This window comes from Mastigoproctus giganteus, chromosome 8 (genome assembly GCF_048544385.1).
Source record: "Mastigoproctus giganteus isolate SK-2022 chromosome 8, ASM4854438v1, whole genome shotgun sequence".
NCBI lineage: Eukaryota > Metazoa > Arthropoda > Arachnida > Uropygi > Thelyphonidae > Mastigoproctus > Mastigoproctus giganteus.
Window position 1 is genome coordinate 132,815,977 of NC_143582.1, and position 25,968 is coordinate 132,841,944.

Below are 25,968 nucleotides of genomic sequence, written 5' to 3' on the forward strand. Positions count from 1 at the left end.
AACCCCCCCCCCCCAAATCTCCACCGTTAACCTCTCCTCAAAATCCTTCACCCCTTCCGAACTCTCCGGCCTAGAATTTGGCTTCAATTTTGCCATTAAAGAACAACACTATCCAATAAAAGATTGTATAATCGAACTCCAGTCTAAACTTGATCAACATCTCGATAAGTGGCGACTTATACACCAGTCTAATAGGATAATAAATTCTAAACTCACATCTCTCCCTAACATAAAAAAACAACAACTCTCGGATTTACAAAGACTCAGCAAAACCCCAAATATCATCATCCAAAAAGCTGACAAAGGAGACACAGTCGTTATCCTGGACAACAACACATAAATGAGTTAATTTCAGAAAAAATGGAGTTAATTTTAGCTGACCAAGATACATATACAAATGACAGCAACCACAACATTACAAAACTTAAAAATAAGCTTGACACAGTTCTTAGAAAACTCAGACAGAACAAAGAAATCAACCTCTTTACATTACAACAGATAGGTATTCGCAACAACATTCTGCCCCCCATGTTCGGAATAACCAAGTTACACAAACCTGGCCACCCACTAAGACCTATCGTTTCTTTTAGTAAATCAGCTTTTGCTAATTTATCCATCTTCCTTGTCAAAATTATATCCCCGCTCACTCGATTCTCTACATTCAAAATTAATAATACTAACCAAGCATTCCAAAAAATCAGCAACACCACCATATCCGACGAAGACGTATTAGCTTCTTTTGACGTCATATCCCTATACACTAATCTGCATATCCCTTCTAACAGCTGATGACACTTTAACGAAATATACCTCTCTTTCAGTTGACCACATCCTTGAACTTACCACTCTTTTACTAGATGCTAGGTATTTTAGATTCAACAATAAAATTTATCGACAAACATTTGGTTTACCAATGGGTTTAGGCATTTCTGCTCCCCTTTCTGAAATTTATCTCGCCACTATTGAAAACCAAATTTTACAACCTTTCCCCTCCGAAATTAAATTATACATCCGCTATGCCGATGATATCCTAATAATAGGCAACAGAACAACCATAGACAATCTTTTTTTTAAAATTCAATCCAATACATGACAAGCTAAACCTTACCCTCGAAATCGCAATGGACAACCAGATTAATTTTCTTAATCTTACTATTTATACAACAGACACAAATTTAAATACCAAGATTTTCAGAAAAAATACACACACACCGGTAAATATCTACATTTCACTTCACATCATCCCCTTAGTACCAAAAAAGCTGTCCTACACAACCAAATCTACAATGCTATCAAATTCATCTCTTCAAAAAATGATCTACACAATGAACTTCAATACCTTACTGATAAATTCATAGCCAGGAGCTATCCCCCCTCAACTCATCCAACACACACAATATCCACCATTAAAAACAGTATTAATAACCCCACCAGACACAGCCATAAGACAAATACTTGCGTAGTTCTCCCTTACCATAGTGAACTCGCAGCACAATTCCAATGTACATTCAAAGATACCGACATCTCCCTCACCTTCTCCACTTACAATAAACTAGGTTCCCTATTTAATTCTTACAAAGATACACACAAATATCCCATCAATGATATCAATAACTTAATATATCTCATAAAATGCCAACTGAACTGCGACACCTGTTACATCGGCAGCACTACCACCAAATTCGGTTCCTCCACAACTTCCAATACCCGCGCATACTACCACTTCAACAGTTTCAAGACGAGTCAATCCTGCACTGAGTTAACAACCCATGCTCAAACCCACAACCATACCCCCTTGTTGACTCTGCCATCACTATTATTAAACTTAGATCGAGCTACAGAATTCTTCAATATGAAGCCCTCACCATCGAATGGTACCGGCACCATTCTGATCTCAACATTATTAACGCTAATCTTCCCTTCAACCTTTCACTGGCTTGGAACCTCTCGCGGCTAAAGTTCCCACGTGTCAAAAAGAGCATCATGGGAGTTTAGATAAACTTTAAATACAACACGCGCTCACTTCTCTTCCATTTGCCAACTGATGACGGTTTACTCGCGAAAGTCCCTTGTAACGACTATTGGCACCAGCGGTCCTCTCTCTTTTTTTCATTTATGTTTTTTAACCTCTTTATGACAACCAAGGATTGGAGATCTGCATTTCTACTTCCTTGTGCTCATTTTAAAATCTGTTTAAAATATTTTCACCCCATTCCCACGCCTTAGTTCTTTTTAATGCTCCTTCCAACCTAAATTTAACCACCATCTACCAAAAAAAATTTTATTGCAGATTTATACAAGGTGCGTACTGTTTTCTAAGCATTTGCTATTCATTTTTTAGTCAGATTTATCACGGTATTATAAGGTTACTATAATTTCACTAGAAGTTGATAGCTAAAAGAGATTCAAGGCAGAACTAGACAAACATTTGAAGTGAATGGATTGGTGAAATGAGAAGGGGGGTGTTTTTTTTTTTTTGCTGATACTATATAAGCTTGCATCATATGTCCTTGCTAATGCCAAAATGTTAAGCTTCAATAGAATCTTAGACCTATGGCTCATTAAGCTGATGATTCCAGGGATCTAGGTTTCTTTGGAAGAGGAATGAAGGTGGAAACTTGGATCATGTGTCCTTGCTAATGCTAAAATGCTAAGTTTCAATAGAATCTTAGACCTGTGGCTCATTAAGCTGACGATTCAATGAACAGAGCATTCTAGGTTTCTTGGGAAGAGGAATGAAGGTGGAGTCTTGGAAGTCGCTTGGAATTATTCCTGTATCATATATATATTATTCAAGAGTCTTCTAAGCATGTTAATTTCATCACTGCTAAGTGTTTTTCTGAACAGATTTCATCTGATCTAGTTGCTTTCTCATTTTTAGTCCCTTAATGGCACTGTTGATCTTGCCAATTCATAATTACAGAACATTAAGTTTTTAAAGTAAAACTTAATTAACTCTGCTGTGCATGCTCATTTGCTTGTGAATATAACATTTCTTGAAAAAAGTTTTATTCATTAATACAAATCCAATGTGTTGTAAATTAAATATTTTGTTTGTAAACCAAATAGGTTTTTTTTTTCTTTCTTAATTACGTAAGGTTGCTCTTGATTATCATATAACTATAATCGTTCATAATCCACTTGTCAATAGAAATTTCTTATTGTATTATACTTCCGTCTTCCTTTTTAATTAAAAATCTATATTTTTGATGAAATTTTTAAAATTTTTCATTAAAAATTGTATTTAATAACTAAGTTGTTTATTATAACTTTTACAATTTGTAACTTATTGTTCTGATTCTTTTTTTACTGCTTTCGCTATAACACATTTTCATAGTGACAAATATATAAGTACTGTATTTTGTTCACCCTCACAAATTTGTTTCAGACAGTAAGTTACTTCTGATTTCCAGGAGCTTACTACAGGTTGAAGTGATGTGTGTGTTGGGGTGTAAAGAGCTTTTTCATTCTTGGCATCTGAGGATAGGAAGGAGAAGTATGAAAAGTTTTTTTTTTTTTTTTTCAGTGTATAGGGGCAAAAATGGTGCTATTTTAAACATTTTTGTTACAAAGGACATGTTTCAGTTACCAGTAAAACAAGTAATAAAGTTTGCTACATTAATTGCAGAAAGCTACTACTAGCCTAATTACGGCATCACTGTGATACTGTAAATATGAGAATTGCACAATGAGGTTTCCTATATTGTTATGTCAGACTGGCACCATACAGCACTATCTTGACATGTTCAGTGTAGAGCTATTGTAAATTTATTAGGATAGTGCCTCTCAGCAATATTCAAGTGAGCTTTATTATTCTGCATTCAGGGAAAAGAAAGTGAACTTTCTAAGATGTTTCTCTCACCCCCCAGCACAAAAGATTGCATATTGTAAAAATCACACAGTGAAGCACTTACTCTATGAAATTTTTTTAAAAATAAATATTGTATTCCAAGAGGATAATTTATTTTTATGCTGCTTAAGAGGAATATATTTGTTATTGAAAGGAAATTAAAAAGTTTTTGAATAATAATGATTTAAAAAAAAAAAAAAAAACCTTTATTTATACAGTAAGTGTTTACACAGGAATTTTTTATTGGAATTTATAAAAATTTCTAGTGCCCCCATTAGAAGACAATTTTTCAAAGATTTTTTATTAGTCAATAATATATTTAATATAAAAATTTAATTGTACTCACATTGTTAGATGAGAGAGATGATGTTTTAGTGACAAAATTGCTAGGCCTTTTTATAAGATACCATTCCAGAAATAAAAGGAACATTTGTGGTTACATATTTATCAGTGGTGTAGCCACAAATACAAATATGTATTTGTGGTTACATATTTATCAGTGGATTTTTGTCAGCGGACACATTCACAAAAAAATGTGCCAATTGCCTAATAAAAATGCTACAATACCAGATTTCGGTGTCGGGGATACAGTGTACCTGCTGACCCTATCCTGGCTACGCCACTAATATTTAGAATTTGTAGAGCTGATAGAATTCAGCTGATGCCATTGTTGCTACCTAAAGGAAATGTATCTGGAATAAAGGTTTAAATTTGGCTAAATTACAAGCATTAGGAATAGATAATGCTTCAGTTATGATTGGAATAAACAGTGGGGTTTATGCAAAGTTGAAAATGGAAATACCACATCTGCAGTTTACAAGATGTGTTTGTCATTCATTGCAACTAGCCATTTCACTTGTTACAGAGTGTGTGCCGAGAAGTTTGGATTTTCTTTTGAAAAAAGTGTCACTTGGTTTTCCCACTGAGCATTACATTATGACAAGTGGCATACAGAGAGCGATATGGGATTAGAAATGAAGGTGATTCACCTTTGAAGTTTGTTCAGATAAGTGAAACCAGGTGGTTGTCAATTGAAACTGCAGTAGCTAGAATACTGGGTTGAACTCAAAATTAATTTTTATATTCTATGTTTGAAAGAACAGTGTTATGGAGCTGAACTTTTACATTGTTGTATAATGAGCGCCAGAATTTTTTATATATGATATTCCTCAAACCAATATTTCATGATGTACAGATGAAAAAGATGTTTGAAAGTGAAAATCGAGACCCATCAAAACTACTGGATGATTTAGTTTTCCTCATTAAGTCACTCTGCGTAAAGATTGTATTGCCAGGATTGAGACTTGATGTAATGGAAACTGAAATTAAAGATCACTTAGGCCCAAAGCCCTACCTTGGATATGAATTTGGAACAGAACTGTCTGCAAGTGACTTCTCCTTAGAACAACAGAAAGAAATACGTGAGAGATGTGTGCACTTTGTCATTAAACTTGTCAGACAACTAAGACAATGATTGCCAGAAAACATGAGTACTACAAGATATGGCACTTTCTCCAGAACATTGCTTGAAGCCCTGTAAAAGGCCTATTATGGAATTATCAAAAATTTTTTTTTTTTTGCTGTTGATTAGTGTTCTTGCAGCAATAGGAAACCAGTGAAGAAATTAACTTCACATACAGTAGCTCAGAGTAAAAGACAGTGTGCAGTTTTGGACAGAAGTGGATTCATACAGGGATTTCCTGGAGTAAAACCTTTTTTGCGAGCTTATGAATGTAACTTTGTCTATATTGACTCTATCCCACTCAAATGCTGATGTGACCCAGCTGTTTAGGCAAACTTAGGAACAGAATGGCAATTCAAGCTCTATGCTCCTTTTTGTGTGTAAAGTTTGGTTTAAAAAGAGAAGAAAAATGCTGGTATTCATATGAATGCCACAAGAAGTTATGCAGAAAATTGGGTCAGTGTGATCTTACAGCCATCCAACACTTTCAACTTCAAAAGAATGAAGGAGAAACTGCAGAACTGAATTATGTGCTGTTATCATGATTTTTTTCCAGCTCAAAAATCATTCACTTGCAATATGACACTGTTAGACTCAGTTGTGCATTGGTGTTTCCATGTGAAAGATAACAAAATAACAGATGTTATAGATTGGAAGTGTTGGCTTAAATTAATTAAGCACTCAAAGAATCAGTCATGTCACTACAACAAAGAAGAATGGAATTGGAAAAGGTGTGTTTCCTTATCTACTTATTTGCTATACAGTATGTATATATATATATATATATATATATATACACAGGGTGTCTCAAAAATACACGGCTTAACTTCAGGAATGAGTTCCTCATATGTAGACAATAAAAATATTTTATATCAACATAGTTCAGGAAATGCTTGGTTTCCGAGTTTTGAAGGTATGAGATCTATGATACTTAACTGTTCACATCACCGTATAGTAATTGTTCAAAATGTCCACCTTTGCCTGAATACAGGCCTCACATCGACGTCTCATGGACTCGTGAAGATGATGCCAAATTCCTGGCATGTTTCATATTGTCTCACAACCTGCCGCAATTCGATTGCGGAGAGTTTCCACATCAGCTACCGGAGTCGAGTACACCAATGACTTTAAATAGACCCACAAGAAGAATGGCTCCACAACAAGCATGCACAACATCCAAAATCTCCTCCTTTACTTCAGGAGTCGTAGATCTTGGTCGTTCTCTGTCGGCAACATGAGGTGTAAAGGTCCCATGTTCACAAAGGTGCCGATGGATACCTTCAAACATTTTCCTATCTGGACATCTTCGTTCTGGGAACCTTTTGTGGTACAAACGATGAGCCTCCAGACAGCAATGCTCTGACATAAAGTACATATCTGCTTGCTCCTGATTTGAGTACATGGTCGGAATGGAAAACCACCAGATTCTGTCAGTACCTTGTGATGAAGGAAATCACCTGTGGGAGATAAGACATTCCGGTTAATAACTCGGGAACCAAGCATTTCCGGAACTATGTTGATATAAAATATTTTTATTGTCTACATATGAGGAACTCATTCCTGAAGTTATGCTGTGAATTTTTGAGACACCCTGTATATTAAAAATATATATTAAACAAAATATTTTTAATATATATATATTGTAATTAAATTATATATATATTTATTTAATACATACTTGGGGGCTCTGTCCCCTGCTCACCAACCCCTGTGCATGCTTTTCTATGTAATACGAAGAGTATGACGGAGTAAGTCAAATCTTTTCTACGTAAAAGATACAGCTGTCAAAATGCACTGATCGATATCTAATCTAATATATAAAAGAAAATAGAAAGTCTAAGAAAAAACTATAAAAAGTAAAATTGTGTGAATGTTAAGTGAATGAAATTTATTAATTGCATATTCTATCTTAGCCTCTTCACTGGACAGACTGATGGCTATGCAGACCCTCAGGGGCCTCATGGTTATCCAAGCAGACACCATGCTGTAGCTTTTCCTAGTGGCATGAGTGGGATGCTGAGCATGCTTTTTGCAGTTCTGGGACAAAACTGCAAAAGTACGCTCCACCATAGGAATCTCTTTCCCTATGTTCTTTTATTCCAACCACCTCACCTGGGGCGGCTGAGTCTCTTTCCCTATTCCCTTCCCCCACCTTGTGTGGCCCTACCCCCTTTTGCTTGGTGGCTCACCCCCACCACCCAATTTCAACTTCCATCCTCTGGACCAAGATGGGTGTCCTATACCAGGGGTCCCCTTACTGTCTCCCCTTTTAAATCAGGTGAGTTCTCAACACTGCCCCTCTGTTCTTTACCCCTTTTATTCCAACCTCTTCCTATCTCCCAATTATCTCCTTTCCAATAATTTTTTTTTTTTTTTTTGGGCTCTTCTTGGTTGCCTAGGCTACCGCAAGGTTCACCCCTCCAGAGCTTCCTTCTCTCCTAATGTGTCCTGGCCTGCTTCTCCATGGTGGTGGTGGAGAGCCACTAACAACTCAGGTTGTTAGTGGCTCTCCACACCCCTACCCCAGGCTAAGTGGCCAGAGGAACAACACAACCCACACTTCACAAAACACTAGCACACACCCTGACCTTATGCAGAGTATTTTATTCTGCACAGAGTTGGGGAGACCCCCGGTGCCACCAGACAAAAAACACTGTCACTGTGATCAACATCTAATCAGGAAATGACCTATGTAATTATTTACCTGTGCATTTGTCGTGTGCAGAATTTTCAAGGTTGAATAAATATCACTATGTAATTATTTACCTGCGTTCACATAGGTCACTTAGGAAAAGACCTTTTGCTTTGGGTTCTCATAATGCATGAGGAATATTGTTGCATCCGAAAGTGCAGGACTAAAACATTTAATTAAACTACAGACTATGGGATTCATTTAAGTAACTAAACTACAAACTATACAGATATTTAAAATATTTACAAATTACTAAACTATTTTAGTTTAGTAAGACCCCCCCCACGTTCCCCAGGCTAAGTGGCCAGAGGAACAACACAACCCACACTTCACAAATATAATACTTCACAAAATGCACACTAGAACACACCCTGGCCTTATGCAGAGTATTGTATTCTACACAGAGTAAAAACACGGAGACCCCCGGTGTCGCCAGACAGAAAAACACTATGTTGCTGCGATTGACATCTAATCAGGAATTGACCTATATAATTATTTACCTGTGCATTTGTGCTGTGCGACATTTCAAGGTTGAATAAATATCACTATGTGATTATTTACCTGCATTCACATAGGTCACTTAGTAAAAGGCCTTTTGCTTTGGGTTCCCATAATGCATGAGGAATATTGTTGTATCCGAAAGAGCAGGACTAAAACATTTAACTAAACTACAAACTATGGGATTCATTTAAGTGGCAAAACTATGAACTACATGATTCATTTAACTAACCAACTAAACTATAAACTATACAAATATATAAAATATTTACAAATTACTAAACTATTTGTACAAATATACAATATTCATTAATATACAAAAAATGTTATAATGGAACATCAAATGTTAGACAGCGAAGCACATGCACGAGGTAGGTGAACGTTATGTTCACAGTTGTCAATAATTAATTGCACTTGTAGTGACGTAATTGCCTCGCTCTCTTCTCCCATCGGCTCGAATTGGCTTGTAATCATGGCTATATTCGCCTTTTGTTTAATATTTAATTTTTTTTAAATTTTTAGATTCACATTCCTTCTGCTTGCTTTCTTTTTCAACTTCTGTCCTTGTTTATTTATTTATTTATTTGTTCTTATGACATTTAAATGTTCCCCCAGACGATCCCTGAGCCGTCATTTTGTTTCCCCCACATAACACTCCCCACAATCCGGGCATAGAATGCCCGGATTGTGGGGAGTGTTATGTGGGGGAAACAAAACGATGGCTCAGGGATCGTCTGGGGGAACATTTAAATGCCATAAGAACCGCTGAATACAACAAGTCTGCTGTGGCCGAACATTTTTGGGAGAAGCAGCATCAAATCTCCCCGGAGGACGCTATTATTTTGGATCGTGCACATGGATACTGGGAGCGTAAATGGCTCGAGGGTTTACGGATTAGTTCATCCAGTAGGAATACAATAAACAGAGATAGAGGTATACGTATTAATCCTATCTTTGAAACAATTATATTAAGGTCGGATGAACGATTTTCTTTGCCACGTTCCCGAGACATTTCCGCTTCCAGTTCTGACCATGTGCCGATTGAACCACGTGGAGAAATACCACGTGTGGAGGTACCGTGAGCCTGCTACTTAAGGAGATGTTGCAGGAAGTTATATCACTGTTGAAGAAGGGAGCTGACGCTCCCGAAAGCTTCAGATTTTTAGCGCTTTTAATGTTTTATATTTTAGCAAATTTTATTGTAAATGATCTTTTTTATTACAGTTTTTAGCATTCCGTAATAGTTTATTGTAAATTTTTTTTTTTTTTTTTGTAAAGATTGTAGTCATATTAAAATTTTAAATTTTATTCAATGGTCGGTGTATGAATTTATATATTCTTAGACATGAGTTTTCCCGACCTCAGAGGCCTCTTTCAGGATACCAAGTAAGTGATGAGTACAAGGAACAGGCAGTGAGAAATTAATTTTATAACGAGCATTCAAATGGGGTATAGTGAAAGATATTTGTTCAAGAAGAGATGGAGAATCAATAACAGAGTTTATGATATTGTAGACAAAAGGAGACCCATGGAGTTGTCGTCTAGAGTGAAGAGGAATGATTCTGAAGCGACCACAAAGAGCTCCATAATTTTGATGGTGAAAGGCAATGTGATTTCCATAGCATAAGAATTTAATGAATTTAATTTGAATTCTCTTAAGTCTGTGAGAAAGATATTCCTGTTATGGGGACCAGATAATATCACAATAATCAAAAATGGGAAGTATAAGCTGCTTCTAGAAAAGAATTATAACTTTGTCACTCTTGAAAACAGAGGAAGAACGCTTGATTAATCCAAGAAGTTTAGAAGTGTGAGATATTACATGATCAATGTGGGAAGAGGGATGAAGGTCAGATTAAAATAAGACACCTAAATCCTTAAACAAATCAGTACTTGCAATTAAAGAGTTTCCAATAAAGTAATCAGTAAGGACGGAGGGTCTAACTACACGATTTGAGCGAAAGCGACATAATTTACATTTTAACGGGTTTAGAAACAAGTTATTTTTATTGAGCCAGAGTGAGACGGGAATCAAGACAGGACTGAATTTATTCCTAAGCATGGACAAACTTTTATTGCAATAGTTTCAGAAATTTCCAAAGTGATTTTTTATGGTTTTTGCAAATCAACCTCTCAGGTTGATGCATGCAGAAAAATAGGTGCCCTCTTTGCACCTATTTTTCTTGAAGGGTGCATGATACATGACAGGTGATAATACTGTTACAAAATTTTGAATTATGTGTTTGTTCGAGGTTACTTGCTTTTCCCTTCTCACAAGCCATTTAAATATCTACAGTCTTGAAAGATTTGTTATTGTTTCTGTGTGATAAAGCCAAGAACGTGAAACATGATATTTGTCTATGTATTACTGTGCGTAGCAATTTCATATTGCTACCTACAGTAATACAGTTTGTAATTTTATATTTCCAGAAATAAGTAGGCATCTCACAATCTGAATTCTTTTAAAGTGAAAAATTACCAGAATAGTCTTATTTTTTCAGCTTAAAAGATTCATGTTTATATTTTCACTTTAATCAGAACATTTTTCTTTTTTACTTTTCACAGAAGTATTATATACATACCTTTTTTTTTTTTTAATAAAAGGTGCAGCAAACATAGCATTTTTAATTATTTAATTTTTTATTTAGAAATAAAAAATTACAGTAAGTATTGTAATTCATGAAGAAAAGATGAAATACTGGTATTGTCTAAGCTGAAAAAAAAAATATTTTTTAAGTTAAAAAAAAAGTCAGGCACCTGTCAGGTGCCTATCACCACCCTCTAAAGCACTGCTGGTTGATGGTACAGTAGAAACCTTGATTATCTGGACCCCTATTATCTGAATTTTCAGTTAAGCAGATTGCAGAGGACAAATACATAATAATATATTACATTTTAGAGAAAAAATACATAGCAGCGGGGTTTTAATTTCCCATATATTGACTGGAACTTGTGGGTTTGTCACTTGCACAATAGCAGGCTTTTGCGGATTTATTGGACGATTGTTTTCTACAGCAGCATGTTTGAGAGGCAACCAGAGGGAGTAATAGTCTTGATCTGATTATCAGTAATGATTCTTCATGCATTAAGAATCTGCAGATAAAGGAACCACTAGGTGGCAGTGATCACAATTTGCTGAAGTGGGATTTACTCGAAGAGGTAACTACCATCAAGGGTAAAGGGAAGGGTTTTTGCTTTCGTAAAGGTGACTACGGTGATCTGAATCAGTTTTTAAATTCTATACGGTGGAACCAACAGCAAATTCTAAATGGGAAGCATTCAAAGAATTAATCTTGGAAGCTACTAGGCTTTTCATACCAACTAAGAAATATTGTTCAAGATTTAGGCCTAAATGGATGTCAGATGAACTAATGAGACATGTGACAGAAAAGAAAAATGCATGTAATACATATTAATTAACAGGTGACACAGAAGCTCATGGAAGATATAAGCTGGTTTGTAATCAAGTCACAAAGGAGATTAGGCAGACAAAGGGAGATTACGAGAAATCTTTGTCAAAGGATGCAAATAAAAATGCCGACCAGGCTAGCCGGGTGGGTAAAGTGCCTGCCTGGCAACCCAAAGGTCGTGGGTTCGAATCCCGCCTAGGGCTTGGATCAAGAGTACTGCAAAAAACCTTTGGAGGTGCATTATTGCCACAGAAACCGATGCGCCAACAACTAACAAAGAGAGAAAAAAAAAAAAAAAAAAAGCAAATAAAAACAGCAAAGAATTATTTTCTTATGTAAATTCTAGAAGTAAGGAGATGAATCAGATTGGTCCACTCAATATTGATGGTTCAATTGTTGATGATCCTGCTCAGGTAGCTAACAAACTGAATGAGTATTTTGCATCTATATTTCACAGGCCGTTTAAATTTCTACCGTCTCGAAAGATATGTTACTGTTATTCAATAATAACAAAGCACATTATGAGTTATTCAAGGAGGGAAATGCCATAAGTTTATTAAACTCTGGCAGTGAGCTAAATGATTTTGTAATAACTAAGTGCACAATGGAGCCGAAATTGTTGAAAATAAACATAAGAAAGGCACCTGGGGTGGATGGGATCTATCCAGTTATATTAAAGGAAGCAGCAAAGGAAGTAAGCAAACTCCTAGCCATAATTATGAGAACTTCCATGGACTGGAGATGTACAAATGTGACCCCGATTCACAAAGGAGGATCAAAGGGTGACACAAGTAATTACAGACCTGTTATTTTAACTTCTGTTTCGGGGAATTAATGGAGGCACTAGTTAAAGAAGCACTGCAGGATCGTCTAAACAAGATTTCAGTTGTGGTTTGGACACAGCATGTGTTTGTTAAGGGGAAGTCTTGTCTGACCAATTTGATTGGATACTATGATGTGATAACAAAGGAACTAGATGCAAAAAATAATTTTGATATCATATACTTATATCTTAGGAAAGCTTTTGATACTGTTGCACATGAAGACTATTATACAAATTGGAGCAGTATGGCATTAAGGGCAAATTGCTGCTATGGATAAAGGGGATGGTTGAGTCGGAGAAGACAGAATGATGATCAATGGACACACACGCACACGCTACTCTAAGTGGACTAATGTTATTAGTGGACTCCCTCAGGGTGCAGTGTTGGATCCATTGTTGTTTTCTGTATTTATTAATGATAAAGATGAAGGTATATTAGGTTTAATGTCTAGGTTTGCAGATGATCCAAGGTTGGAAGAGTTGTTAATGACACTAATGACAGTACACTAATGCAACAGTATCTAGAAAAGTTGAGTAGATGCGCTGACAGGTGGCAACTGAAGTTTAACATTGACAAATGTAAACTACTGCGTATGGGTAGCAGTAACCCCAGAGTAATGTATCAACTCAGGGTTGCACTCAGGGTGGTAGTACTGCACTCAGTGTGGTAGAGAATGAAAAGGACCTGGGGTTAATTGTGCAGTGAGAAATGAAGTTTTCTGAGCAGTGTAGACGGTCCGCAAGAGTAGCTCATGGTCTCTTGTCAATGATATACAGGAATTTTACTAGCAGTGATAAGGAGGTGATTATCCACTTGTATAAGGCATTGTCAGGCCACACCTTGAGTACTGTATACAGGTCTGGAGGCCTGATTTTAGGAAGGATGTAGAGCTGCTGTAACGACTGCAGAGAAGGGCAACAAGATTAATGAATGGAACAAAGGGTTGTTCTTACAAAGAAAGGCTTTAGTTTTGCAAAATACAGTGCTGGAGAGTAGGCAGCTGCGATGTGATCTTATTGAGGTGTATAAAGCCTCGAATGGTTTGAGAAAGCTCAATGCTGATGGGATTCTTCCTCTTGCCCAGGTTAATTGATTGAGGGGACATAAATTCAAATTGAGGAAAGACAGTTGTAGAATAGATGTGTTGAAATTTGCCTTTAGTCAGCAGGTGGTTGATTGCTGGAACAAACTTCCATCTGTCGTTGTAGAAGTTGACAGCGTAAATAAATTCAAGGCAGAACTAGACAAACATTTGAAGCGAATGGATGGGTGAAATTGGAAGGTTCGTTTTTTTTGGCTGATGCTGTATAAGCTTGCTTTCTTTCATCATATGCCTTTACTAATGCTTATGTTGTTGGGAAATGTTTCTTCCACATTCTTCATTCTTTAATCTAGCTATTTGTCAATTATTTTACAAATATTCTTGGGCTATAAATGATTGCTTTCTGTACATATGCAATAATTTTGACATCCTCACAGACACCACAGGCTTCTTTCTGTCAACAATGCTCTTATTGTCTATTACAGAATAGCCATCAAATTTCTTTAAAAGAAGTTGCAACGGTGTGGTTCTTGAAGTAGTTCATCTTTATGACCTATTCTGCAAGAAAAACTCGCTTTAAATTTACTCTGCTCTGTACCAAAATTGTAATTTTTGATATGAGAGCCAGTTGAAAAGTTCATGACCTGAGTATGGAATGGTAGTGATTCAATGTTAAAAATCTCTGTACTTAATGTATAGCACCTCAAATAGTAATCCACCAAGTTTCAATAATGTCTTTTTTTAATTATAAGTCCTGAAATCAATTAAGTTGTGTAAATGATGAACGATGGACAAAATTGGTTACTCTGCAGTCATACAGTATAGGATGGGGGAGGATGCCCCTTCTTGTTTCATGGTCAAGAAGTGGGCCGCTGAATTAAAATAAGGGAGGGAGAGTCTGGAAGATGTCCCATGCTGTGGAAGACGTGCAATGTCCATCACTCTAGGAATTGTTCAGTGTGCATAATCTGGTGACGAGTGACAGTTCAATACAGTGGGCATGTCATCTGAATGTGTATAACACATTATAACAGAATTTCTTGCTGTGAAAAAAGCTGTCAGCATAGTCGGTTGATGATGATGGATGTTTCCATTGTTTGAAACCTGTTTTGTTTCTGAATCGAAGTGATGTATCCACGATTCGTTCATAGTCATTTATGATTTAAATAAAACTTGGAGAGGTTGCTATTACCTCACTGCAGAGAACTGTACTTTGCATCACAGTAAATTTATAAAATTTTCAAAAACTTTCTTAAAACTCTGTATATATACACCGCGTGGTTATAAAATAAGTTTCCTTATTCAGGAGACCCCAGTGTCAAAACGGTTAGAGTCAGTGCTGTGAAAATCGGTGGGTATGTCATTTAGGGTATAGGGAAGTGATTTGTGGGAGAAAAAAATTAGTTCAAATTTCTGCCACCAGGGGAAAATGCCTCTGCACATGTGTAAAAGTTGTCATTTACTTCAAAACATGTTGCTTATGCAAATGACATCCAGTAAGATAAAAACAGAAATGCCAACACTACTGTCAATAACCATTATGGCTCTTACAAAACAGGAATGTGCCCTTTTAGTAAAATTGTTCTACCAGAATTTTAGTAACACTAATGCAGCACTACGTGAATATCGGAAACTTAAAGGTTTGCGTAAAGGACCTTTGACGTCAGTGGGGCTTTGAAAACTAATAAACAAATTTGAAGTGACCGGGAAGTTAGGTGTAATTCTAGGCAGGGGACAACCACATATTGGAACTGAGGTAGTGGATGAAGTGGCGGTTGCAATGGTCAGAATGCGAAAGACTACCAGTCAGTAGTGCCAGAGTTGTGTCAAGAGACTTGAACCTTCCTTGGTCTACTTCACGTAAAGTGCTTCGAATAATTTTACGCTGGTTCCCATACAACATTTGCGTAGTGCAAGAACTAAAGTCTTGTGATTAGCAACAATGAATAGACTTTGCTCTACGATTTCTGGCTTGTATGGAACTTGACTATACATGGGCCTGAATGATCTTGTGGTCTGATGAGACACATTTCACTCTTCGGATAACTGTAAATGCACAAACCCCAAATATGGGGAACTTCTTGTCCATCTGCTGTGCATGAAAGACCACTGTGAAGTCCATACATTACAGTATGGTTTGGATTCACAGCAGAGTTTATAATCGGACCATTTTTCTTTGTAGCATCTACACCTCGTGGCCCCGTAAGGTGTAGGGTAAATAGTGCACAATACTGTGATCACATTATTCCTGCTCTGCAAGAAAGCCTATGCTTGGTGACCATAGTTTTCATGCAAGGTGGTGCCACATTAATCGAGAAGTGAAGCAACTGCTCCATTCAACATTCGGAAATTATCGCATCATTTCTAGAAATTTTCTGCAGTTCTGGCCAGCCTGATCAGCAGATTTCAATCCCTGTGATTTCTGACTATGGGGATACCTGAAAGACAGAATTTACTGTGACGGAATACAGACGCTTGTCGATTTGAAAGCAAGCATTCAACATCCCCAATGAGATGCTACACCAAACTGTGTCACATGCAGTCCTCCGTTTTCAGAATGTCATCTCAAGTGAAGGAAAGCACATAGAACAATGTCTGAAAATTTCTAAGGTCTGATATTAAAATCTAATCCTAAGTTAAGTATTCCATCTCATTTTTACTATTTTTAAACTGGTATAATTATCTCCTGGCACATAATAGCCTTAGACGCTAATGCACCAATAAAATCATAATCCATCAATTAATCAACCATCTCATGTTTACAGTGCCAATTTCTCCCCATGGTGGCAGAAATTTGAACTAATTTTTTTTCTTCTACAAATCGCTTCCCCATACCTAGGGCTTACAAACTGGGATACCGGTAATTTTTTTCCGACCGGTATTGATACAAAAATACTGGTTTTTCGGTACTAATTTAAAAAAAAAAATAGTTTATAATCTGATCACATAAAGGTTATAAAATCACCTTTATGTGATTATGACGTCCTTATCTCTACTAGTAAATGTTCGATAATTCATCGAGAGGACACCATACAACATTGCAACCTGTCCACAATTCTCGGATAACTTCATATATGTCTGACCATATCGTAACTCCCAAGTCCCGTTCCTCCACTACTAACTTTAGTTCAGCTCCACCAAGTGTATAAGTTATTTTGGGGTTGCTGTTCCCCAGTTGTAAGACCTTGCATTTTGCTGAATTAAAGCATATAGCTGCCACTCTTCTGACCATCCCGGAAGTCTATCTAGGTCACTCTGAAGAAGCTCTACTTGGCGGTGATCATTAACTACTCTACTGATCTTTACATCATCTGCAAGTTTAGACATCACACCTTATATCCCTTCATAGATGTTATTTAAAATAATCAAAATCAACACTTACAGTCTTGACCTCTGGAGGTGAGGCAAGATGTAATTTGATCCTGGCCATTTACGAGCGGCTAATGGGAGAAACTCTGGGGTCCGCTAATTTTAACATTGAATATGAATAAAAAATCAAAAAACAGTGGTCCCAGTACTGATCCTTGGGGAACCCTGCTTCTTACATTAACCCAATCTGAGAAATAACTATTTATCACAACCTCCTGCCTGGTGCCCTCAAGCCATCGTGCTATCCATCTAAGGATTTTCCCTACGATTCCTCCCTGCTCCAACTTATAAAGTAACCATTCATGTGGGACTGAGTCAACTGCTTTGCTGATATCTAAATAAGCAATGTCGAAATTATTCTCTAAATCCAGCTCACGAGTGACCTGTCAAAATGGCTAACCAGATTTGTTAAACATTATTTTCCCTTTACAAAACCATGCTGTGTATCCTACAGAATTCCATTTCCATCTAAATGATCCTGAATTCCACCCATGATCATTGCCTCCATGATTTTCCCTACTACTGAAGTTAGACTGGCCGATCGGTAATTTCCCATGACACTCCTAGAACTGCCTTTATGTTCCAATTTACACCAATCCAAAGGAACCTCTCCAGAGTCCAGTGATGCTCTCATAACTAGCCTTAATGGTTCAATGCACTCACTTGCCACCTCCTTTAAGATTATAGGGTATATGTCATCAACCACAGGAACCTTACTTGCCCATGGGCGAGTAAATCAACATGTGAAATTTCAACATCATTTAATTACATTTTTTTCAACTTCACTCCATTAATTTCTCATTGACGTGAAGGGTTTTTCTTCTGTAAATATCGATGCAATGTAACCGTCGAGTTCATCTGCAACATCAGTCGGGGTATCTAATACTATCCCATGCAATGACATATGCATCCGATCTGATTTGTCCTTCTCTTCTTTGAATTTATATATGTGAAGAATTCCTTATCCACACTCTTTGCTCTCTCTCCCAGACTCAGTAAAGATACTATAGTGAAAGTTATACTTCGCTGAATAAAACATCTTTCTCCTTCAGAAAATGATGAACATAATTCAACCATGGAAGACCAACATGGAACAGATCATCAGTGTTCCCCAAATTCTTTCCAAAATAAGAAATTGCCTGACTCCAATGAGATTTTAAAAGATGTACTTGAGTTGGAAATTAAGGAAATACTTTTTACTATTTTTGCCAAAAAAGTTCAAAGCCTAGAAAATATGGATTGAGATCATCTATGATTATCTCAGTACCAGAATAGAATCCGAAAGGGTATTTTCTTTGCCTAATCAAATACTGTATGTATCAAAATTAGATCCATTTTAAACGATCATACTATTGATTGCTTATGTTTCTTAAGAGCTCTTTTTTTTTTTTTGTTAGTTGTTGGTGCATTGGCTTCTATGGTATAATGCACCTCCCAAGGTTTTATAACCAAATAACAAACAAACAAACAAACAACTGAGTGAGCAACAATACAAATGCCGTTATGGCAAAGTACCTTTACCAGTAAATTTCATCAAGCTTTTGCATGCTTCTTGTGACTTGATTACAGACCAGCTCATATCTACCATAAGCTTCTGTGTCACCTGATAATTTATATGCATCCCATGCATTTTTCTTATATATTTTATTGACATTAAACTATTTTGAATGTAGAGAAAGTTTTTATCATTGTCCAGAATTTGGAATGTAAAATAGTCTAGTTGGTTCTTTGTATACTGTATTGTTTTGAAATATCATTTGATCTATGCAAGGGAAATTTAAGACTGCCCATTGAATAGCTGAGTTTAGATTGCATTGATAATAAAAATAAAAATAGCTGCAAGATTAGTCAAAACAATTTGGATTGAATGTTTTCCTGCCTTTAAAAGTGTTTTTATTTAAAGATCTTCAAAATAGATATTTAATTTCATAGGTTAATCAGCAGTGTGAAATTATATAGTAACAATGTACTTATGAAATTATAAGAGGATTTACGCCATTGATCATTTTTTTTTTCCTTTTCCTTAAAAATCATTTGTTTCACATGTTTTTTTGTGATTATTTGTCATAGGTGTTCTGTTTGCGATGTGACTCTAACTAATTGGTACTTTGAGAAAGATGGTTTACTTTTTTGCAAAAGTGATTACTGGACTAAATATGGTGAGGCTTGCCAAGACTGTAATGATATTATCACTGGCCCTGTAATGGTAAGGTTATGGCATATGATATTATGCTTTATTATTGCTATTTTTTTTGTGTTAACTTGATTGATGTAGCCTTTGAATCTATATTACATTTCTTTGATACCTTTCTTTGAAGACGTTTACACTATAAGTGCAATAGAATGGAAGAATTTAATGTGCATTAACAGAGTTACTTGGCCAAACATTTCAAAGTGCTTCTTCATTAGTAATCAATAAATAGAGCCTTAAGTGTGTTTAATCTTAGCCTCTATGGATATAGAGGTGGAATTTGTACACGACCTTCCATAAAAAAAAAATATATATATTTAAAAAATTCCAGTCCTGCAGTAGTTATCGGTACCTTTTAAAGGAGATTCCAAAGTCCTGATCAGTAGTAATAAACTTCATTTCAGTTCAGCAGCTGTGGACAGTTATATGATAGAAGTGCTTTCTGGGTTGATCTTTACCTCATGCCGTCATTCGTGTAACTTCTTGTAAACAGACTTTAGGAATGGTTCCATGTAGCAAATTGTTTGCATTGACACTTTTCCCTTCTTTTTAATTATGAGAGCTGCTTCCAAGAGAGGTGAGCAAACTATGATTATTCTCATGGATTATTCTATGTAGAATAGGTATGCTGGCACCATTCTGTCATTTATGTTCAGAAGTTCATAATTCTGGCTTTATCCACTAGATGATATTTAAGTCTTTTATTAGTGATTATTTTTCCAATTTTCTTCCATCTGATTGGAAAAATGGAATAAATCCATAGCATTCAACACATACATGGTATACATTTGGTTGGGATCTATCATTTTACCAATTAGTTGGAAGAAAGTTGAAAAAATAAGCACAAATAAAGCCTTACTAAATATAAAATGCAGTATCGCTGAGAAAAATGGATAAAATAAAAACAGGTTGAGGTAAAATTCCTTTAATAAACTTGGAACAAATTAGAATAAAACCAAAAATAAAAGTAATAAATCACAATAGCTTTCGGATGGAAGACCCCCTTCTTCAGTTATAAGCGTTATTAACAAAATACAGAATGTCATGTGCTCACCTATTGTGGTCATGTGAGGTGGAAACTGTTTGATACAGGTGCAGGCAACAATTAGTTTTGGAAGTAGAGGCTTGTGGTTGTCGCTGTAATGTTTGGCTAGGTTGCAGGTGCCAATGTTTGTCATTTAGGAGGATGGTTGCCTCAGTGATGGAATGGATACAATCTCTTTTATGGGATGTGGAGATTCCAACCAGACACTTCAGCCATATGGGGGGGGGGGGTCAGTCAATAATCAAAATTTTGCAGCGTGGGTCTATGTTGCGATGGGTAGATTAGAAAGTGCTCAGCAGTCACTGAGTGTTCGATGCCCGTGGAACGAATTACTTTCCCATGCTCAGAGACTCGATTTCTAAGTCTTCTGCCAGTTTCACCTATGTAGCAGCGAGTGCAGGAAATGCAGTACACCAAGCTGTTCTGTAGGAGTGGGGGAATTGGTGTCATAACACTCAAAATGAGGGACCGCGATCTTCTGCCCAGAAGCTGCAAGCACTTTATCCCATGAGTCTGTAAGGCCCTAGAAAGTTGTTGTCGATAGTTTCAGGTAGTATGGGATGAAGGCAGTCGGGGGTCGTCACTGTCTGTGGCTCTAGGGTTGGCGACACAGTCATAGGCTTGCAGGTCACCCCTATCTAAGGCCCTGACAGGGTAACCGCATTTTTCCAGATCTGCTTTTATCTTAACAATCTCAGTGCTCCTTTTATCCTGGAGTGGGTCCTGGTGTGGGTTAGTAATGCGGTGCCAAGTAGTTGGCTGCGAGCATGTGCTGACTGGTAGTTGTCCAGCACACATTGGCTTGCAGTAGACCGACGTCTTTAAACGCATGCCCTCTCGCTGAACCAAGGAATCTAAGAAAGGAAGGGGGATTGCTTGACTCCAGTTCAATGGTGAATTGAAGGAAGGGCGATAGAGAGTTGAGGTGACACAAAAGTCTGTCTCCAGCGGGGAATGATCACAAACATGTTGACGTAGCGACACCAAAAGGCTATAGGATCTTGCAGACCCACAAATGCTCGACTCTCCAGTTCCTCCATTGCAATTTTTGCCATGACTGAGCTATCAGTGGGTGCACCTAAAGCTGTATTGTGAATTTGACAGTAAAGGCATTCAACGTGCATGATGGCACAACCTGAGGGCAGTACAGATGTCATCAGCAGTTAAGGAAGTTTTGCTGCTCGGGGTTTGGGCGTTGTCCAAGAGATCTTTTGCATAAATGATCTTTTTTTGTGATGGCCAATTGGATTGGGACTGAAGTGAAGAGAGACACTACGTCGAACGAGGCCATAACCTGATCATCTGAGATGGATAGATTAGAGACTAGGCTTAGATGTTCTCCACTGGAAATGTGAGAAGCCTTGCCTACCAAGGGCGAGAGCAGACTGGATCGGAACTTGGATAACTAGTACATTGGGGAACCACAACAGGAGACAATAAGTTGTAAGGGCACGCCTTCTTTGCGGACCTAAGGTAGCCCGTAGAACTGGTTTGTTGTTTGTTATTTGGTTTTTAGGAGCATTAGCAACTAAGGCCATATTGTTCCGGGATATGCGGTGGTCATTCCTTTCCGCATCCTCCGTATTTGGTGGTGACGGGCTCGAACCCCAGTCTAACCAAGAAGCGTGTTGCTCCTTCCCACCTGGCTACGGAGGCGCCCCGTAGAACTGGAATCTGGCATCCAGAGGCATGTAGGCACCAATTGGGATTCAGAGATTTTGCCCAACTTAAACCAGGTGTAGACAAGGCTGTTAATTTGGTCTCCCATCATAATAAGATCTTCATGGGAGAGTCGAGTACAGGTTCATAGCTGGAGGTGTTTTGTAAAAGAGATAGGGCTTTTGTTTGTAGTTGGACCGGTTTAAAACTACCATTCAATATCCCTTATCTGCTGGTAAAATGACTATACAGTGGTGCCTCGCAATTCGACTATAATCCGTCGCCGAATTAGAGTCGAATTGCGGGTCAATATTTTCCCTATAAGTTTATGGAAAATTGATTAATTCGTTGTCGGAGAGAAATACACAGTATTATTGACTTTATTATATTCTACCATATAATAAACGAAATTACAAAATACATAATGAGTACATACATTTCATTGAGCCTTAGATGTTGGAAGGATGTTTTATTTATCTTGTTCTACCCTTTCTCTTCTCCTCTTGGCTTGAATGGGGATGAGGAATTGATCAAGGGTGGACTGTCTCTCCCTCTTTTTCAAGATAGCCTTGAAGTGATGCATAGTAGTGTTGTTAAACAAGTCTGTCATTCTAGTTACAACAGCAGTTTTGGGGTGCCATTTTAAACAAGCAGACTGCACCTTCTCCCAATGGAATAAAATTTCTTTAATGGCAGCTGTTGGCATCAGCCCTTTTTCCCTGTCTTCTTCTTCTTCAAGTGAAATTTCCTTTTCGCTCTCTTTTGCTTCCTGTTCGCTGAGTGTTTTGAGTTCTTCCATGGTTGGTTCGTCATCGTTCTCCGCTGTCGAAATGATTTCTCGCATGGCCACAGTTGCTTCTGATTCTTCAGCGGCTTGGACTGCATTGTTGTCATTCCGAAAAAAGGAAGGAACAAGTTTCTTCCATTCTGCACGAAGCGTCCTCTGTGTCACTCCCTCCCAGGCAGTTTTAATAAAGGAAATGGCGTGAAGAATATTGAACTCAGTCTTTCAGAGCTCCTTCAGTGTCTTATCATAAGGATGAGTCACGTCAAAAAGCTGTGAAAACAAAGCCTTGGTGTAAAGTTTTTTAAAACAGGCAATTACTTCTTGATCCATGGGTTGGATCAGTGATGTGGTGTTTGGAGGCAAAAACTGGACTTTGATGAAATCAAAGTCAATTTCAAGAATGTTTGCCAAGGCTTGGGGGTGGGCACTAGCATTGTCAAGAATCAGCAGTGCTTTCAAAGGTAAATTGTTGTCAATGAGGAATTTTTTTACGCTTGGGGCAAACTCCTCAAAAATCCAATCTTTGAAGACTTTCTGGTCTACCCGGGCTTTTGCATTGGATCTCCACATCACTGGCAGTTTGGACTTGATGATTTTCTTCCCAAAGCAGCGAGGATTTTTAAAGTGGTAAACGAGAAGTGGCTTTACTTTAAAGTCTCCGCTTGCATTTGCTGCTAATAACAAGGTAAGCATATCTTTCATAGACTTATGTCCTGGGAGCGTCACTTCTTCTTGCGTGATGTATGTTCGATTTGATAAGCGCCTTCCAAAATAACCCAGTTTCATTCCCGTTAAAAATTTGCTGCGGCAAAGTAGCCTTCCTTCATGATTAAATCTTCAAATTTTTTCACAAACTCTTCTGCAGCCTTTTTATCTGCACTAGCTGCTTCCCCATGTCTGAGAACACTACGGATACCTGTTCTACCTTTGAATCTGTGAAACCACCCACGACTTGCCTTGAATTCATCAGTTTGATCTGAGATAGGTCCTGGAATTTTCTTTTGCAATTCTTCAAAAATTAACCTAGCCTTCTCACAGATCATTGCCTGAGTTACTGGATCACCTTTCATCTGTCTTTCTCTAATCCAGGTAAGAAGCAGATTTTCCATTTCTTCATTGATTAAAGATCTGTTTCTGTCAGAAATTTTCATTGCTCCAGCAAACACCCTAGCACCTATAATCTTGTCTCTTTGTTGCCAAAAAGTTGCCATGGTTGACCTAGGGACGCCATACTCTTGAGCTACATCTGTAATTGTTCTACCTTTCTGCACTTTTTCTAGGTGCCTCTGTAGCCAGGTGGGAAGGAGCAGCAGTGCATAGCACACGCTTCTTGATTACACCTGGGTTCGAGCCCGTCACCAGCAAATATGGAGGATGCGGAAAGGTCAGGGATTGACCATCGCATATCCTCGGAGCAATATGGCCTTAGTTGCTAATGCTCCTAAAAACCAAACAACACGCGCTTTCTATAATTTCTTTCTTCTTTTCTATGCTCAACCAAATGTGTTTCTTTCCTGAATTATTCCGCTGTTCACTTCTCTTTGGACCCATTATCAAATTTCACTCAAAAAATAAATAACTGCCAAAGCACAAAATTTTTTACTTTATGAGAAATGCAGAATTATAAATTAGCACAAACAAAAATAGAGCAAACGTGAACTCAGACTACAATTATTAACGAGATAATGTCTCATAACTGAGGAAGAACTGACAGCATACCTGTAGCTATCTTTGAGGGCGGCTAACGTAGCTGAACAATTGAGGGATCTATTTCCGCTTTAGCTATCATTGGTTAAATATTACTCTCGCTCTTTAATACCATTGGTTAAAATGTATGAAGCAGCCGTCACTATTTAGTAACGTTAAACGCAGTTACGTAGTCCAGCAAAGAATTCTATCGTGCAATATCGTGTAGGGTTTTCACTGGCCCATGAAATCCGACTGTCGAATAGTGGTACATCAAATTGCGAGGCACCACCTGTAGTATTATTTCGTTTCAATGTGTTGAGGGCAGAGATTTGACATCTGTTCAGATTAGAGTTTATGGGATGGGCACGATATAGGATCACTGCAGTTTTTAGGCGAATTGTATTTGCAGTTTCCGCAGGTAACCATGCCAATGATGCCTCAACACCCATTGCAAGCACCTTGACTGGAAGACTGTGTGGGAGAGCTGAAAATTTCATCCCTAGGGTGAGTAGATCCAACTGCTCAGCAGACAAGTGCTTGTGACTTTATTTCAGCACAAACTGAGAGCAGTTCACTGTAGGGACTCTCAGCCCCTACAGTCTGCCAGATCCTATAGTTGTAAAGCTACAGAAAGACTTCATCTTTATAGTTCGAGGTAGCTAACATCTCTGGTATTGATGAAGTTTGACGTTCTCCCCAAACAATCCTCCAGTCACAGAGCTGGCAACGGGCATTGTGGCTTCATTGGTACAGTTACCTGCAGAAATTGCAAATGCAGTTTGTCTAAAAACTGCGGCAGTCCTACAGCGTGCCTGTCCAGTTAACTCTAATCTGAACAGAAATCAAATCTCTGCCCTCAATGCATTGAAATGGGATAATAGTGTAGTCATTTTATCAGCAGATAAGGTCATTCATTTCAAATGGTCATTTTAAACTGGTCTGATCAAGAAGCGAAAGCCCTATCTCTGTTACAACACACCTCCTACGAACCTGTACTCAACTCACCCATGAAGGTCTTGCAATGATGGGAGACCAAAGTAAACAGCCTTGTCTATGCCTGGTTTAAGTCAGGCAAAATCTCTGAATCCACACACACTGGTGCTTGCATGCCTCCAGATGCCGGATTCCACAGTTCTATGGCCTACCTAAGGTCCACAAGGAAGGTGTGCGCTTACGACATATCGTCTCCTGTTGTGGTTCCCCAATGTACGAGTTATCCAAGTTTGTTCCCAGTCTGCTCTCTCCTTTGGTAGACTAGCCTGGTCTCTAATCAATCCATCTCAGATGATCAGTTATGGCGTCATTTGGCGTAGTCTCTCTCTCTCTCTCTTTCTCTCTACTTCAGTCCCTGTCTAACTGGCCATCACACGGGCTAAAGAACTCTTGGACAATGACCAAACCATGAGCAGGAGAACTTCCTTAACTGTTGACGACATCTTCACTGCCCTCA

At 37.8% G+C, this 25,968-nt stretch overlaps 1 protein-coding gene across 3 annotated transcripts in view; it reads left to right on the plus strand.

The window, feature by feature from the left end:
• Nucleotides 1-25,968, plus strand: part of LOC150081827 (LIM domain kinase 1-like) — a 360,820-nt gene that overhangs the window by 39,673 nt on the left and 295,179 nt on the right. For all 3 annotated transcript variants that reach the window (XM_090378920.1, XM_090378921.1, XM_090378922.1), the window contains one exon: nt 19,218-19,353. In XM_090378920.1, the coding sequence (XP_090235046.1) occupies nt 19,218-19,353 (136 nt within the window). The remainder of the gene's footprint in view (nt 1-19,217; nt 19,354-25,968) is intronic.